The sequence below is a fragment of the Sordaria macrospora genome, chromosome 5 (assembly GCF_033870435.1).
Source record: "Sordaria macrospora chromosome 5, complete sequence".
NCBI lineage: Eukaryota > Fungi > Ascomycota > Sordariomycetes > Sordariales > Sordariaceae > Sordaria > Sordaria macrospora.
In genome coordinates, this window is record NC_089375.1 from 1,206,797 (window position 1) to 1,225,087 (window position 18,291).

The 18,291-nt window shown below is 51.7% G+C and overlaps 4 protein-coding genes across 4 annotated transcripts; 3 read left to right on the forward strand and 1 right to left on the reverse strand.

Annotated features, from left to right (window-relative positions):
* The first annotated feature begins 869 nt into the window (after positions 1–869).
* Positions 870–7,037, forward strand: SMAC4_08254 (uncharacterized protein). The gene is made up of 2 exons (XM_003345198.2): positions 870–1,910; positions 1,976–7,037. Exons 1-2 carry the CDS (start codon positions 1,414–1,416, stop codon positions 6,969–6,971), a joined length of 5,493 nt encoding a protein of 1,830 aa, XP_003345246.1. The 5' UTR covers positions 870–1,413; the 3' UTR covers positions 6,972–7,037.
* A 2,608-nt stretch (positions 7,038–9,645) lies between these two features.
* Positions 9,646–12,484, forward strand: SMAC4_08253 (uncharacterized protein; the record flags this gene model as incomplete). Its single annotated transcript, XM_003345197.2, has 2 exons — positions 9,646–10,438; positions 10,505–12,484. 2 exons carry the CDS (start codon positions 9,646–9,648, stop codon positions 12,475–12,477), a joined length of 2,766 nt encoding a protein of 921 aa, XP_003345245.2. The 3' UTR covers positions 12,478–12,484.
* A 1,803-nt stretch (positions 12,485–14,287) lies between these two features.
* SMAC4_08252 (uncharacterized protein) lies at positions 14,288–15,478 on the forward strand (the record flags this gene model as incomplete). Its single annotated transcript, XM_003345196.1, has 2 exons — positions 14,288–15,388; positions 15,467–15,478. 2 exons carry the CDS (start codon positions 14,288–14,290, stop codon positions 15,476–15,478), a joined length of 1,113 nt encoding a protein of 370 aa, XP_003345244.1.
* A 100-nt stretch (positions 15,479–15,578) lies between these two features.
* On the reverse strand, positions 15,579–16,490 carry SMAC4_13783 (uncharacterized protein; the record flags this gene model as incomplete). Its single annotated transcript, XM_066091613.1, has 1 exon — positions 15,579–16,490. One exon carries the CDS (start codon positions 16,488–16,490, stop codon positions 15,579–15,581), a length of 912 nt encoding a protein of 303 aa, XP_065947114.1.
* Positions 16,491–18,291: the final 1,801 nt, after the last annotated feature.

The following is an 18,291-nucleotide window of genomic DNA, read 5'->3' on the forward strand; positions in this document are numbered from 1 at the left end:
GTACTAAGAAACTGAAGCAGCCTTGTGAGTGGAACAAAAAGAAAAAAAAGAGAAAAAAAGAAAAAAAGAAATAAAGGGGAATCCCAAAGGAACCCATCCCTTCCAGCATGGTCTAGAAGCAGCCCTCGTCTCCAATCCCGCGACTCCTCCAGTAACTCCATCAAGTCCTCCATTCAAAGCTCGTGTCCGGGCCGTGGCTCGTGTGTCTTTTTTGCTCTCGTGGGGCTCCAGGCCGAGCCATCTCCAGTGGTTCACCCCATGTTTGTGCGAGCAATCTCGCACTTGGCATTTGAGATTCGGCGGCAAGCTGTGGTCGAAGAGCGGCATGAGCGGTTGACGACTTGAGGTTTCTCCAAATCACAGTCCGGGCGCACCTTGCATGGTTGCTTCTTGCTGCATCCCGTCTCCATCTGCACGTCCCTGGAATTCCCCAGTGCTCCCCTCCAGCTCCTCCTCTTTTCACTTGTGATCGGACTGGACACCTTGTTGACTTGATTGACACGCTGTCGATCCAAACTCTACCCATTTTCACACTTTCTCCATCTTTTGTTGACTCCAGGTCTCGACAATCGGCAAAGGTAGCCGCTGCCAAAGGGACTGGAGGGTCTTTGGTGTTTATCATTCTGGGGGAGCCTATCGCCGATTTGCATTTGCATTTTGTTCAGGCACCTCATGCAGGTAGTACCCAGGTAAAGAATCCTGGACTTACAGGCGCGGAATAGCGTGCTGTGTGTGTGACCAGAGTGCACCGTCCAATCTTGATGGCGCTGCCCAGTATTTCCAGGACAGGTAACAACGCTCCCGTCGGTATGTGATTTCTTTTCAAGCTTTCTCCCACTTGCATTCCGCCCTCCCTTCTTTCCCTCGTTCGCCTTACTTCGCCATTTTGGGTCAGCCGTCCTCGCGCAACACCCGCCGGCTGCTTTCCAAGACATTCCACTTCAAGTCATTCCTTCCTCCTCCAATGCGATTATGACGACAGCTTCGCCCACCGAGATACTCCCGCTCTTTCCTCGCCCGAGCCAATGAGACCGCCACTGGTTTGAGACTGATTGGGAAGTCGCAAGTCGCATAGGAAAAAAGAAAAGAAGAACAGACGAACTCCAACTTGACGGAACCTTGGAAGCGCCGCAGCGCGAGACGAAAGAACGAACGACCAGGCGACCAGGCGTTGACACCCCTTATGTCTTTCCACCACAGACGACGACGTCCTCCATCTCGATCCAGAAAACAGTCCCTGATCCTGACCCCAGCGGGCAATCCCCCATACACACGCCGGCGCCGACTCCGACCCCGATTCGGATTTCGATACCGTCCTCATCGTCGCCAGCAACAACAACACCACCACCAACAGCAGCTAGTACTGGACGCCATCGCGAGTCATAATCGAGCTGCCCAACTGGTGCTACCGCAATGGAGGCCGACTCGCCATCGGCTCCTCCGACTGCGGGCACCCCCAAATTAACAACAACAACAACACAACCCCCCCGACTTCGACAGCAGAAACCGTTGCAACGAAATCGATCAGATTCCACTCCCACTCCGATATCCTCAACTCTTCAGGCAACCAGGTCTCTGCGCGATCTGCGATTTCGCAGACCATCGGAAAAGCTATTAAAAGATGGAGGAAAGACAATGCCCATGTATGCCTCAACGGGCGCAGAACGACTAAAGACGCCCAAGTCGCGACCCCCTATACCAGGCACAGGTTCTGGAACACCCAAACCCAAGCCTTTGTTCCCAGTGTCGGGGCGCAAGTCAAACGACACGACCAGTCCGACCAGTACACGAAGGAAATATGGACAGGGGAGTCGCGATTTCGACATTACCCCAGATGGAGGTTCTGCAGGACGCGAGGGGAGACACTTCGCCGTAGCAAATGTCGGGCACAATGGGCGCATTTACCTGAGGTATGTATGCATGCAGTGCAGTCATGATGACCGTGTCTCTGCCGTCGATGCTGATAACAATGTAGGCCAACTGTTCGCCCGGCTAACCAGCGCTACCCACAACCGCCCTTCGTCTTTCCCATGACGCCGCCCGATACAGCTGGCTTGGAGCATTCATCCTCGGAAAATGACGATACTTTCGGAGAGAGTACCAAGATGTTCGACAACCAATGGGCTTCAACGCCGGACCTCCCTACCCCGCCCATCACGAGGCGCGACTACTTGGGGAGTCTTAGAAGGCCAGGACACCGCAGAGCCGCGTCGGATTCAACCTTGGCCGATGGAAATGTGGTTCGCGAACCCGAAACCGGGGGCTTCAAGGTCATCATCACCCAGCCCAACGAAGGCACACGACCCAGGACTGTGGAGGATACGGACATGACCGGCTCGCCATTGCTGGAAGTAGCTATACCATCCTGGAGGATAGGGACTCCCAGATTCAGCATTCGAGGAACACCCTTCATCCGTGGCTCTTCATATGCCCCGACAGAAGAGATACTCTCAAGCAGCGCCTCCGTTGAGAACCGCCGCATCAACAGCACAATGGCAAATTGCTCGGCGACTCCAGGCACCGGCCCCATCCATGGCATGGATTTTGCTATTAGCGACCACCATGTCTCGGGGATTCGTGTCTCGTCAACGTCTCCTGCTTCCGATCTGCCGCTGCGCGCAACCTACATGTCCACTCACCTAGTGATTGAGCCCGCCATGTTCGACCAACTCACGTTCCAGCCTGCCTGCAATGATCGAGTTATTGTTAGGTATTCGCCAAATACCGGTGCCGTAACTGCCGCCACGCCCTCTCGTCTTGTTGCAGAGATTACCTCGCCCTCCTTTCTGGATTACGACCTCGTGTCTGATTTCTTCCTCACGTATCGACAGTTCCTCGATTCTCACGACCTGCTTTCCATGCTGTTCGCGCGCCTCCGATGGGCTCTGGCAAGAGGAGAGGGCGACTTGGGGACAGTGGTGCGTGTTCGTACTTTTGTTGCCCTCCGGCATTGGATCCTCAACTACTTCATGGACGACTTCGTTGTCGACTACGACTTGCGCGTTTCGTTCTGTAACCTATTGAACGATGTTGTCGACGAGTGGGCTGAAGTATCCAAGGCGCACAAGATAGAGATGAAGACCTTGCCTGAGCTCAAGAAGTGCTGGAGGAGGATTTGCTCGCAGTTTTGGGATGGGCCCGACTTCGACGCTTCGTTGGCAGCCGACATCCCCATCACGCCAGGGGGTATCGCAGGCCACCGCGACCCGAATTTGACTCCTAGCTTCTGGGTCAAATACGACAAAGGACCACCCCAGTTGGATGAGCTAAATGTCCCGGCGACTCCTCGTGGACCAACGAGCTTTTACGCCGAGATTGCAAAGGCAGGGCATATTGACTCCATCATTGTCGGTGACAGGCCCGGAACTCCCGAAAACCCGGAGATCGATGAACCTGAGAGGAATCAGGCCTCGCCAACCAGTATCACAAGCGTCGAGGTTGTGTCGTGTTCATTCCCGATTAAGAGTTCGCGACACATGCAAATATCAACCAACCATCCGTTGACTGCTCATCCAGCAGATCCCAGTTCCGTATACAACGCCAGTGAAGGCATAGCGACTACTCCTCGCTCCCTAACTGGCAAACGTGTCCGACCGCAGCACTCATCCCACAAGCGCAACAATAGTTTGAGTGATTCTCTTCACGATCATGGCACTCTGACGGAAAAGGTTCTGTACAAAAATGCGGAATTTCTTTTGACGCTGCCATATGCGGGAAGCCTCATCCAAGGCAACATGTTTCCGCCTGGGCAAGCCTTCGTTGAGGTACGTCCAAATAGTGCCATGGGCGACCCTGCCAGGCAGACCACTGTCTTTCAACCGGTGGAGGTTCGGAAGGATAAGTTCATGGGATCAGCAATGTCCGGTCACGGAATGAAGAAGCTCCTCGGAAGCGTCAGGCGCGCGTTGAGCCATAAAACGCCAAATGATCAATCCAACCAAGCGATGTTGGCCAACATATCGCCCATCGGGTCAAAGGGCGCAACAACGAACCGGCTTCCAGGGACAGCAATAGTACCGCAGTCGAAAGCTCGCCAAAACGGGGCTCGTCCACCTGTTCGTATCGATCTGCTCGGCGCTGGTGTCGCGGAGGACTTTAAGAAGGCAGTGCGCGAAGATGCAGCGGTTGAAGCCGAGAGAATCGAATACGCTGTTCCTTCGACAGCTGGAAATGGAGATGAAAGACCCCAGGGGAACCCGGTGGAATATTCGGCTGCACATATGGACACGGTGTTGAACCTTCCCAGTGTTGAGAACGCCCATCCCAGGAGCGATATGGGGATATCGTCTGGTAGTGAATCCATTGTCATTGTCGATGGCACCACCCTTCAACCCGTAATGTCTGGGGCGTTGCCAGCTGCCAGCTCATCGGCATCATTCGCCCATTCGTTCATCCCAATCACCGCGGATCCAACACCACCAAATACGCCGCCAGACCAGCAGCTGGGCACGCCGAGAACGTCGTCATACATCTTGGGCCAACATGCCCTTCGTAACTCGGTCTCAGCCGATCAAGAATCGCCGATTGTACCTGAGTCTACTCCTGGAGAAGGGGAGGACCCCCTATCAGAAGAGTTTGGTCAGCCATCTATCGACCATGTCATACAAGGTCTGGATCAAACCCCTCGGAGCAGACTGCGTGGACATTTCAGGAATCTGTCGAGCAGATCACAACACTCGACTTGGTCAGCAAGGCATGGACGCTTTGCGTCGTATACTAGCGGTATCATGCCACAGCCAACCATTAGGAGCTTCGATGCTACGACATATTCGGAGGAGTCCGTGGCTGATGACTCTTCCCAAGTCCTAGTTCCAGAGCCGCTTCGGGTTCTCAGACGGAGGCCAGGAGGTGATCTCCGTGGTGTGACAAATGTGGGCGATTTGGACCATCCGCCACTCAGACCATCCCGTTCGGTTGGATCTCTCACAACCTACACTGACTCTTTCGCGAGCTCGTTCAGACGAAGTCCAGCCCATGGAGACTCCAGTAGCTTCGTGGATGTCGTCACGAGTGACTGCAATCGACCAGAAGTCTTCTCTCTCGGAGCCCTTGCCGAGCAAAACCCCAAACGCCACCTGTCTCTCTTCACCACTCACTCATCGAAGCCGGTTATGCGCCCGTCCTTCGAGGCTGAGGCGATCAAGCTGGCGCAAATACCTGACGATGAAGAGGATGGCGGTGTCGAAGCCGCACTGCTCAAGTTGGAAGGGAAATACGAAAGGAAGTCGACAATTCGGTTGTCCATGGACTTGCCAACATTTAAGGTCGAGCAGACAATGCAGAAACCTCTTCCGACGCAGCCCGAGGATGTTGCGGAAGAGGACAAGAAGGATCACCGACACGTACATGTTGCCGGGGAGGATATCCTGGTCCAACCTTCACCTACGACACCTGCACCTATGGATATAGCTGACAGCTATCTGGATGTCACGCCCCGTCAGTACCGGAATACAAATGCCAAGTCCTTTATTTCTGCCACTTCCACAAACTCCTACAATTCGATTCCCTTGCTGGAGCGGGGAATAATGGACGAATCTGGCGTCAATCATGATGCGCTGCAATCGTGGACTGACCGTTCCGTCTTGCAGCCCCCTTCATCCAATGAGCAGAGCGTACAAAGTTCCAAACACCCTTCCACGACTTCATTTGATTTCGTGGAGAAGACGGACAGTATGCAGCCCGTCAAGGTCGACGACGCCGTACCCACCGCAGAGCCAGAACATTCTTTCTTGACGATGGAAAGTGAAGATGACACGGACTTATCTTCAGAAATGTCCGCGGAACCATTCGATGCCGGCGTGGATGATTACGGTGCCGTTCCTCCATCGGCAATCGGTGTTGCCCGCTCGACACAGCCCGCACATCCAATGGCTGAGAGTCAATCCGGCCCTAACCCGCCATCGCCACCCATCACTCTGATGCAAGCACTTAAGATGCCTCTGGGTATCGCCAAGGTTTCCGCATATCAGCAGCAGGAAGGATGGCATGGTAAGCCTTTGCCGCCAACACCTGATACTACTCCGACCACAGCGGGTTCTTCCTATGGCCAGTTTGCACACTCATCTCCGGTACAGCCAACTGCTCCGCAGGACACGCCTCGTAACAGACGCCACCTTGATGTACCCTCGCCGCTGCCGGAAGCTGGTGAATTTTCCGAAGCGCCCGATAGCAGACTCTCGGCCCATTTACCCTTCATTCTGGCCTTTGACAGCGAGATACTGGCTCAACAGTTCACCCTCATCGAGAAGGATGCGCTGAACGAAATTGACTGGAGAGAACTGATCGACATGAGGTGGAAGAATGCTGAACAAAAAGGCTGCCACGCGCGCAGCTGGGTCTCATTCCTGAGGGATACGGATGCGCATGGTGTTGAGGTGGTTATTGCCCGCTTCAACATCATGGTCAAATGGGCCATTTCCGAAATCGTCCTGACTCGCGACCTCGAGGAAAGAACTCGTTGCATCATCAAGCTCATTCACATTGCGGCGCATTGTCGACGCTTCCGCAACTTTGCCACCATGGCACAGCTGACGATCGCTCTGATGAGCAATGAGATTGGCCGTCTAAACAAGACATGGGCGATGGTGCCCTCCAGTGACCAACGAACGATGCACGATTTGGAGACGTTGATATCGCCTACTAGGAATTTCTACAACCTGCGTAAAGAAATGGAGGGCGGTAACTCAAAAAGCGCCGATGAGGGATGTATCCCCTTCGTGGGCATCTACACACACGATCTCCTCTTCAACGCCCAGCGACCGAGCGAGATTGCGAGCTCACCCACTACTGCTCCCTTGGTGAACTTTGAGCGGTGCAGGATCGCAGCCGGGGTAGTCAAGACGCTCCTTAAACTCCTCGAGGCGAGCAGCCGTTACTCGTTTCAGCCTATTGAGGGCATCACTGAGCGCTGCTTGTGGATGGGTGCGCTACATGATGATGAGATTCGGAGGCTGGGTGAGAGCTTGGAGTGATCGGACCACAATACCAACCACCAAACCTCGTCGTTTGTCTCACCCACATCGACCGGACAATCTTTGCCTTATTTTTTTTATTTTTTTCTCTTATCACACGTTGGTTTGGCACCTTTGAAACTTGAGCAAAGCGTATGCATTCATCGCATTTATACCCCTGTACAAACAACTACTGTAAACTGTTTTTATCATATCGAACCCATCATACCCATATCCAACCTACCTTCCATTACCTACCTACCTCCTACAACCAACACGTCATACTACTAAAACTATACCATACCATACCAAAGCCATAATCATAACTGTCTCATTTACTGTTGTCCGGCTTCTCATCGCCAAGTTCGTCAACATCATCATCGCCACAATCAATCAACCCGCTGCTACCTACCTTTACTATTTTCTAGTCGCGTATTTCAATTCGAACTTGCTGTATATATACTCTTTTCTCTGGCCGTCCATTCTTGTCTTGGATGAAAGCATCGTCATCCCGGCTGGAGAGGCTCAGTTCAGGCATATCATTATCTTGCAAACAGCGTATTCACTTTGGAGGAAAGATCCAAACGAATGGAGGGCCAGGATCAAATGGATCAAAACGGAACCGTACGGACATGAACTGAATGGGAGGTCTGGGTGGTAGGCGGTCTGAACTTAGCCTGATCAAATTTTTGTTCTTCCTTCCAGCTTTTGTTACACAATTTTTGATATTCTGGCGAGCGCAGGATGGAGGAGACACCGTAGGTTTTATACCCGTATCCTTGTTCCTGAAGAAGGAAGAAGGAAAAGGATACAATTGGGAGGAGAGCCAGAGATATTTTGGTGGGGAAGTCAGGAATAGGAGCAGATATACCAAGTAGCGAGCGGATGATTCCCCCTGGGAAGAAAGAATGAAAGCAAAGTGATACATTACACTTACCTTGGATGTCCCGTCATTGTCAAGGTGCATGAGGGTTTCGTTTATATTTTCCCTTTGGATCTCGATGAATTCACCTCTTGAGGGCCATCGCCGTCGGTACTGTAGTAGTTAAGCCGGGGGTCTCTAGGAAGACGGTCTTCCTTCCTCACAACGACATGCCACTCAGTAGCGCCCAATAAGCCGAATCATCAGATGAACCCCTCTTTGCAAACTGAGCCTGGATTAAACCGAAACAACCTGAACAAGCCCATACACCCAATCACTGCCTGGCAAGCACGATGCACGTCTCGGGACCAACGGCCGGGGTTTGCTCAACTTGGAGTCAAGAGGCAGGCAGGTAGGTACGAGGACCCGACCTGGAAGAAGGCTTGTAAAATCCTAGCACATCTCATATGGAAGGCGTCTGCCGCTTCTGAAAGGAAGGAAGGACGTCATGATCACCTCCTTTCGTGGAAGGCACGGCAATCAGTCACAGGCTAGAACAGAACGCGCGAACTGGAGCAGGACAGGAAGCCAGAAGAGGAAGCTAGGACTCGAAGTAGGGAGGGGAATGGCCACAAGGACCGCTACATCTTTTGGGCTTCAACAGCTGGTTTGGTTGCTTGATCTTCGTGTTCTGGGCCGTTATCGTTTTGGCTCCTTGACCTGGATCAGGATCAATACCATCCCTTCCATCTCACATCTTTGACTAGGTTGCTCTGAACTTTTTTCCGTTTTTGCACGCGCTGTTCATCATCTTCCTTCCCGCCATATCGTGCGCTGGGCCTTGTTAAATTCCCAAGGGGACTGGGCTGTCGGATGGTATGTCGCTTTCCTCTTCAAGTTGTCGAAATTCCTTGTTGGGTTATCTTTCACGTTCCCATTCTTCCCTTAGGTTTCCTTGTTGGACGGATCGCGTGTTGTTGTTGCCTTCTTTCCCTACTGAGCCTGCCACTGCGTTCTGCCGCCTCTGCTGTCACCTACCTACATGCGCACCGGCATCAGCACCTCGGCATCTCACCACAGGTGACACAATTGCGATGCATCCCACCACAGGTGAGGTATCGCCATTCATTATTTTCTTTGTGGCATCAGCTGCGTTTGGACATGCTTTTACAAGTACCTGATTCAACCGTCTCAAATACATACGACCATACCCACTGGAAAACTCGGGATCCCGTCCGCTCTCCCATAGATAAGCCAGTGAGGGCCAGACTAGTAGTTGGGTCGGTGACGACCAGCGAATCCCTGGTGTTGTATGTATTTTTTTGCTCATTCTCCTTGTGCTTTTTTCATCCCCTTCTTGTTCCAAAATCGTCTGCCCTCCTCTTTTTCCACGGAATACCTTTTTCTAATTTTAACCTCCCACTTGCAAGTTGCAACCAGTTTAGTCTAGTCCGGTAATGTCGTCCTGTATCAATGACCAACCACACAACGCCAAATGGCGCTGTTTCTCTTACGTGGTCGCCTTGCCTGATGCCAGCAGCAACGTACAAGAAAAGAGAGGTTTCCACTCTCGGTTGCTTGCTTTCCCGTTGGCCGTGCTTCATCGAAAGATTTTGTTCCTCATTCTTTCTCCGACAAAAAGGCCTGGCAGGACTTTCACCTGTTACCACACAAACAAACCTGGCCCACTGCAGTCAAGTTATCGTCAACTCCTTCATGTGCGAGCTTCTTACCAGGCTTCGTGACCTACTTGAGCTTTGATGGTCATATCCAGCCATGAAGTCAGCGGGCCTTTTGAGTATATTCAACTGCGGCTTTTGCCTCAGCGAACGCATGAATCGCAAGAAGTCGAAGGGCGTAACCGCCGAACTGCCCCTCTCCAAGACAAGTCGCGCGCCCTCATGCCCCTCTGCTCTTCCAGAAGCAAGACAGATTCTCTCAGAGCCTAGCCAATGTGCGCCGTCGCCTCCGTCGCCTCCACTACCGCCTCCGCCGCCGCCTCTACCGCCGTCGCCTCCTCAGCCGCCTACCGAGACCCGACTATGCCCTTTATCTTTGCCCCCGCACTTCAGATCGTATGAAGCATATATCGAATATTGCATAGCTAAATTCGGACCTGAAGTTATCCCAGAAACTGCGTTTGATCGCATGTGTGCACATTGTACGGCGGCGTTCAACATGATAGGCGACATACCTGCTGGGGATCGAATCTGGAACACCGAAGCGCCCTTTTGTACCGTCAACGAATTTTTCAGATCGTCTACGGAAGGAAACTGCCACGTTTGTCATTGCCTCATGGCCCAAATTTTAAATGGTCATGAAAGTGCTCGAATGCTCGAACTCAAGACTCTCGCGATGGCGGCTAGGCATGCTTTGTTTGGTGTAGTCGGGGCGGGGGATGAGTGGCACCCTGGGGGTCTTGATGATGTCGAGAGCAAGGAATCAGGTATTGACGCTCTCGGGCGGGGAGATGCAATATTGACACTAGAAATAGAGTTGAACGATTGCTCAAGCGATTGGGATCGGGCTGAATGGCAGGGCATCCTGGGAATTACTGTTTTGGGAAGTGATGGCAAAAAGGCTCAGGTCGTCAATCTTGGTATCCAACTCAAGGACAAGGGCCATGGTAAGCTTTGTTCATGACCCCGTTATATCGACATTACAATGACAACGAGATGACACACACAATCAGCTAATGCAGATATGCTTCCTCCAGGCCGTGGCTTCCCAACTGCCCTTAGTACGGCAGGCGACGCAAGCTGGAATCAAGCGCTCAAGTGGATCGAGAACTGCCGCTCGCACCCTCTCTGTAACCCGGTTCAGACCTCGAGTTCACGGGATAGATGGCCTGCTCGACTCATTGCAGTCGGAATTACTGGAGACGTACAGGTCAGGATATGCGAAACAAGTCAACCTGGCTTTGTCGAAGAACCCTACCTGACTCTGAGTCATTGCTGGGGAAAAAAAGGAGTCCCGACTCGACTTTTGAAAGAAAACTATGCTACCTTCTTGAACGGTATTCAACTGAGCGAGCTGCCGAAGACGTTTCAACATGCTATCGAAGTCACTCGAAAATTGAACACCCGCTTTATCTGGATTGATTCCCTCTGCATCATCCAGAATTCACCAGGAGATGAGGACTGGATCCAAGAATCGGCCAAAATGCACCAGGTCTACCGGAACTCCTTTCTCAACTTGGCCGCTGGCGCCTCACCTGACTCGAGCGGTGGCTTCTTCTACCAAAGATACCCACTTTCGGTAGCACCTTTCTCTATACCATTCGGAGAGAATCGTTACTTACTGAACACGTATGCCACCGAGCATACTAACGTGTCGAAAGACGGACTCATTCTCTACACCCGTGGATGGGTGTTTCAGGAACAACTCCTGCCGCGACGTACCCTGATCTTTGGTCAAAATGAACTACACTGGGAATGCTCAACGTGTGAAGCAAATGAGTCCTTCCCAGTTTCTTTGGAGAGATCCACGGATTTACAGGAGCTTACGATCTTCCGACCTGACTGGGAAAAGCTCGTCGAGGGCAAACTAGTCGACTCGGAGCGGAACGACACATGGAATCGAGTGATCACGACTTATTTCACCAGGTCACTGACAAAGCCTTCAGACAGGCTTGTGGCTATTTCTGGTCTTGCAGAGCAACTTGGTAGCAGTTGGAGTGGTATCACCTATCATGCCGGTCTGTGGTCATATCGCCTTGTTCGGGAGCTGTTGTGGCATTCTTTACGGCCATGTAGTCAGAGGATTACAGAAATAGCCCCTTCATGGTCTTGGGCTTCACTGAACCAGCAGAGTCAACCTGAATTGGAGTCTGAGCTACGGGCACACACCGACCAAGATTTGGTCGATATCTTAGCTGAGGTTTTGGAAGCCAAGACAAGACCAAAGACCAGAACAAACCCTTTCGGCTCTGTTGCTTGCGGGGGAAGCATCAGGCTACGAAGCCCAGTCCTTCCTGCAAGAATCACCGCTACTTCCGACGACTTGTCCATTTACAATATAGAACTCCAGGAAACTTGCGACTTGGATGCGCTCATCTTAACTGATCTAAATGTCAAATGGGACGTCGTCAGCGACACCGAGGCAGAGAAAGAAGAGGCCTACTTGGCTCCGTTTGAGGTTAGAACCAGCGATGGCTCGCCGTCTGTGGCACTCCATGGGCTGGTCCTTTTGAAGACAACAACGCATTTTCGAAGGGCTGGGACTTTTTTCTTCTCTGACCACCTTTATAAGGCTTCCCTTTCTTCCGGCGATGACTCAGATAGCGGCAGTGACAGCCGCTCTGTTGAAAAGGTTGACGAACTCTCATACTTCAAACGTTTGAGGCGCTGGAAAAGAAATCTGGAAAGGCTGAAGAGGAGAGGCTTCTTCCCGGATATCGACGCGTGGTTTGCTGAAAGGGTTGGGGAAGATCCAGAAGAGCGAATGAACTACTTGAAGAAAGATCCGTATGTCAACGGCCCTCCGTTGAATACTAACCTAGAGCATCGTTACCCTTCAAGGGTCGAAAGAGAGTACCTCCCTGAGATCTCGAAGTTTCTCAAGGGTGTCGCCCGGGTTGCCGAACACAACATTAAGAACGGGACCCCGAACCCTGTGCTCGGAGTGGGTGAAGGGAACGGATATTACACATATGAAGTTGTGTGAATGCTGAAGAGCCCAAGCATTGTTTGCGTGTTTCCTTTTCCCTGTTTTGTCTCCTTTTGTTGACCTAGTGGTGGAGATGATTATTCTCATTGCCCAGGGATCATGAGCTTGTACTTCCTTTTGGTCTTTTATCCTCCTGCTGCTCAAATTTCCTCTTAACGACGTCACGATTAGAATTGGTTACGAGATTTGATTAACTGCCATTCTAAGCCAAAAAGATTCCAAAGAAACATTCAGGTGCGTTGTCAACGGCCAAAACATCTTAAGCTTTACTCTCCAAGGCACCTATCCGTATCAGCATCGACTTTGTCACTTGTTCCTGAAACGCAAATCAGATATCAGAACAGGCGAGAAATAATAGGGCTTCCTACACTCATGATCCTACTTGAAGTATGTTTTACGAGCAAGTTTCAAACGAGCAGTTGGCAGAAAAGTTAGCCGGGTAACCTAAAGCTCGGGTACAGGGCCCTCATCGTTTTCTCTTCTTACTCACATGAACCTCGACAACACTCTCCGAAATCTCCGTCACTATCACGGCAATGGTGATGCCTCTGGACACAACAAAGAGCCTCTTTCAGAATGTGTATTCTGTAGAAGGTTGAAGGCGGCATACGGCTTATCAAAGCAACGAAGGAACAATGTTGCATAAGGCCTGTTCCTAACTGATAATTCCAGCGGGATATCGCTCCGTTTACAGGCAAGTTGTCCGCATAACTACCTCAGTCACGTAGCACATCTTTTACCAGGCTCACTACCTATTCATTCGTCCAGACTCGTACTCATCTGGCTTGAATTGAAATATTTTCCTCGGAGAGTTGTCGCCGCCCTTCAACACCGAAAACATTCCATCTCAGCCTTGTGAAAGCCGATTGGTCATCAACAAGATGACCGCATTCAATGCTGTTTGCTATTACAGATTGTTGCATTTATCTTTTTGGGCTTCAGGCAGCAGGCCTGAGCTGAGCCAGTCAGCTTCACTTGCAAGCCCAATTAGGCTGCCGAGGTTTCTTGACCCTTCACGTTTGCGGGAACCCCGCGATAGCTTCCACTTCACCTTCATATCTCATGCCAACAACTCGAGCACTCTATTGGAAGTCTACGCCTTGGGGCCCCTTCACTAGGCTTTATATTCACCCTTTAAGGTCTCGCTCTAGTATTTTCAGGCTGCGCTGATATCCATTCCCCCTTTTTCGTCACCACTACAAAACCAAGTGCTTTTTTCTTTCCGCCTCTGACACCCTCCCTGCATGTGACAGACACCAGCACACAACACAACATGGAAGCAGCCGACAGCTAATCTACACTCCTCTCGAGCTCGCCCCAAGCCGAGGGTTGCAATGGCGCAGACTCCACCCAAGGTTTCGGTTCCTTCAACTTCATGCCCGTCACCCCGCTCGATTGGGAATCACTCGATCCTCAGTGTCCCACCAAAGTGCGCGAGCGCTTCGAAAATGAGCGTTCAAGGCACACCTACCAAGCCGAGCATGGAAGTAGCGACCATCCCATTCTCAAAGACCTGGTTGAGCAGCTGGGCATGTCCGATTACTCAGACTCAAAAACGAAACCGGAAGTATGTCTTCTCCTCGCCCTCCCTCTCGAGATGCGCCATGAGATTTACGACCGGTTCATCAATCCCTTCCGGCACAATGTGGGAAGACTCCAGGACCACAGCAAACCTTGCACGTCAAGTTCTCCCCTGAAGGGATATCAAGGAATTCATTTCCGCATCACCGAAAAGGAATGGAACCACGAGCGCCCTCAATGACACCTCAACGACCTCGTCGTGTCAGATCCCGTGATCACACGCACCATGGACACTCTTACGCCCTGGTATGTCCGCAACCCAATCAGTCCTGTCCATCTCTTCGCGGCTATTACCAATGGGGCTGTGCCACCTGAGAATCTTCCCTCGGGATGGAATATGCCGACAAATCAGACGGTCAAGTACGACGAGTGGCCCGAGGCGTCGTATGGCAAGCCGTATGTGCCTACTCCTGAGGATGAAGATAAAGGACCGGGGAACTCTGATTGGAGCGAGGAGGAAGAAGAGAATGGTGAAGACTCGGATTCGGACATGGACAGAGACGTGGAGATGGGAATGTTGGACGGAGACGAGCAACAGCAGTCCTCCTCCTCTCAAAGTCTACCCCGACGTAGAAAACGACGACAATCCCGCCAGCCCTACTACCGCCTTCTAGTCGACCCCGTCGTCGAAAAATGCTGCGACAACCATTGTGGCTTCTGCGACACCGCCCACAACTGGCTAGGCTGGGATCCTATGCTGGAATACACTTCATTGTCGTCATTTTCAGGCTCAAGTTCATCAGGCTCAATAATCCCGTCTAATCGATGCGTAACAACCTTCGGCCTCGGCACAGGCCGCTACATTCCCCCCTCCCATTACACCAGCCTCCTCCAACTCTCGCAAATGTCTCCCTTTATAACCCGCGAATTCGCCTCCCGGCTCTTCTTCAACTCCGTCTTCGAGTTTCCTGAAGGCCCCTCGCTCTTCCTGCAATTTGTCCGCGACCGTCCGGCCGTTCTGCTTCTCATGCGGGGCGTAATTCTACGCGTAGAGTGCTCGGCGGATTTCATGGACACGGTTACTTCAGAGCTGGAAGCCATGCTTACCTTCCTAACTACCCACGAAGAGATCAAGTTAAGGTTCCTCACCGTGGTGCTGAGTACTGCCTCGATCCATATGCTAAGGGAGCAGATGGAGACTGCTGGGCAGTGCTTTTACAAATCTCAGGTTTTGCAAAAGCTCAAGTCATGGGCACCGCTGTTCCGGCAGCTCAAGACGGAGGAGTTTTTGCTGGAGTTGGAACCACTGACGAAACAGGATACGAGTGTATATCAGTCGCGGCCCGAGAAGCAGGAGGGGGAGGATTTGGAGTTGACCAAGAACGAGGTGAGAGAAATGTGGTTACTTGATTGCTTGCGGAGCCGTAAAGGATACAATCACTGGCTACCTACCTACCTCTACAAGGCAGAAAGATAACCGATGTATACTAAGCTCTTTATACATGTGAGCGTATTATTTCTGTAGTCAAAAAAATATCAGCATCACTACCCTTCTCCCATTAGAAGGAGTCAAAAAATCAATGCCCATCATGCCCTCCATGCCCCCCCTCGTGGCCTTCTCCCATCCCGACCTCAAACCCACTACTCAGTCTAACATCAACCTCCAATAACATATCCCTCGGCGGCGCATCCCTCTTCATCAACAATCCATAACAATGCTTCGCATGCGCCCACCCATCAAACCTCCTCTCCATAACCGCGCCCGTATCTCTCATCCTTACCAACTTCTGCCAGTAGAAAAGACAATGAGCCAGATGCCACTCCCTCGTTGCCCAGAACACGTTCTCCCCTTTCGGTTGATCTGCTAGCAAAGAGATCTGGTGGGCATTAATGCGCGTAGTGCCGTTTTTGTCAGCATAATAATGCCATGACCCTCCATTGCCAGGGCCGGAATGGTCAAAAATGGAAGTCAGTTCTGGGTCCCGACAATGGGGAGGGAGCCAGGCGGCTGCCATCGTGTCGTAGACGCAGTCAAAGGAAGCCGCTTCGTGGGTGGAAGAACCGCAGGAGCAGAGGTCGTAGGAAGCGTCAGGGTATGTCGATGGGCGGTAGACGTCTATGTCTTTTGTTGCTGTGCTGGCGGTGTTGCCCTTTGCTCCTCCTGGGGTTGAGGTTGTTGTTGGGACATGATAAGAGGGAAAGACGGGAGTTATGGGTAGCAAAACTTGGGCGAGCTGAAAGATGAGAGATAGAAACCCCCAGAGGGCGAAGAGGTAGAGGACTAAGTCTGGACAGGAGCGGAAAAGAACACGTCGGAGGAAGGAGGGCGAAGGCCTTCGATGTGGGCGTGGACTTTTGTGGGATGTGGCGTCGATGGCGTCTTCAAGATCGACGTCTGTTGTTGACGAGTTTTCTGTTTCTTCATATTCTTCTTCGTGATCCTTCTCGCGTTTCTTCTTTGAGAGGAAGGGGGTCGTGGATTGGCTCATGTTGTAGATTCCAGTTCCTCTAGACCGAGGGTTGGGGATTGGGTAGATGGTTGGACATGAATAGATGAAAAGAGATGGGCGGAGAGCATTTTGATGGATGTAACGGCTAGCATGACAGTTTGGCATCATGAAAAAAAAAGGATGCTTACGAAGAACATGGGGTAAGTGCAACTGGTGAGAGTACGGAAAGTGAAATGTAACCCTATTTGCTTCGGGAAGTGAAGGAGGGAAAACGGGACTAACCCGAGATCTTCGGTTGTCCGGTCGATACCACGGACCGGTGACTTTGGCACCAGACACTCACTCGGTAGCTCCTGAGCACATGTCTGATCCCTCTTACCCAAAGCCCGGATGGTCTGAACGTAGTTGCTCACCAAAGCGCGTGCTAGTGGTTGCCAGTGCGCATTACGAAGAAGTCACTGCGACCTGCGGCGCAAGAACAAGTCATTCCACTTCGATGTATCAGCACAAGTAAGCACACAATCTGATCCCGAGCACGCAACTCACCGAAACCCCGCCCGCCCACTTCCCATTCTTGATCAACCATCGCCTGCTCAACCTCTCACGAAGTTCAATCCCCTATCTCGGAATGTTCCTTGTTCCCAATCAAGCTCGACTGGCTGACCAGTCGCAGTTGCCTCAACACTCACTCGATGTTCCCCCAAGCGGAGATCTTTCAGCTCTGATGCTGAAACCCCTCTTCCTGAAAAGGCAGGTAGCCTTCAACCAAAGTCGGAAGCATGACGATGTTGTAGCAAACGCAATCCGTGACCGTCGTTAATAACCCTGGTTCTTGTTGTGATGAAGGGCGAGCGAGGTCGGAGGTGATAGTCACGACACAGTGCGCTGACGTATTTGAGCACCGAATGTTGAGACAAAAGTTGGCGACATGATGTATGTGACTACCCGACAGCATGTTGTGGTATTGGCGGTTGCAAAATCCTAAAACGGCGACGGTGATGGTGAGGTGTGAGATCCGAGGTGGTAATGACATCTATCTAGCACTCGGCCTGCCTAACTCGAGCTTCAGCGGTATCGGCGAAGAGCGAACGAGACTTGGTAGTTCATGAATGGTTTCATTAGAGAATCAAGCAATGGAACACCAATGGAACATGGGAGTCGGGGTTTTTGGAGTCCCTAGAGGTAGTATGCAACTATTCGGTTCTCGAAGAGGGGATCAACAAAGATTCGGAGCTTTGTGTCAGTCCAAAAAGGGGAGGTGTCACTATCTTGACCTCGCCGAGATATGCGTATGCAAATCGACTCGGGTTCGGAAGCGAAGCGCATAGGCTGAACGCTGTTGGGCTGGAGTGGAACATCCGGACAATGATCAATATGTTTTCATAATAGGGGTGATATGAAAGAGTATAGGGAAACTTTCGTGGCCCGGTCCATCTCGTATTATCCTGAGGATAAAATGCTGACCTGGGGTATTTGCCATCTTGAGATGCCCATCTCTCGTGCAAGCTTCTAAATAGGTGGGTAGTCAGCCACCATCTCATTAAGATCAGTGCTATGGACATACCTACTCAAGAGTTGGGACGAACCTCCCGTCTCCAAGAGTTCGATTCCACAATTGGCGTCCGCGGGCCGAACCGTGCCCAGTCTTCCGCCCGTCTCGCGTCAGAACCTATTTTCCTCGCTACTCCATCCCGTTTGGGATGCAGCATTGCATCGAGATCGATAGTACGATACAGTCCATCCTCGCTTTCCCGGACTCGGCCACGCCAGCATGCCCAGCATGCATGCATGCGTTTCGTGTGCGGAGTAGGTGACAATCTTGGTACAATAGACCACCGGA

Bases quoted from the DNA above. Each gene is read 5' to 3' on its own strand.
- SMAC4_08254 (XM_003345198.2), top strand. From the start codon at position 1,414: ATGGAGGCCGACTCGCCATCGGCTCCTCCGACTGCGGGCACCCCCAAA. The intron at 1,911-1,975 runs GTATGTATGCAT...ATAACAATGTAG, and splicing joins AATGGGCGCATTTACCTGAG to GCCAACTGTTCGCCCGGCTA.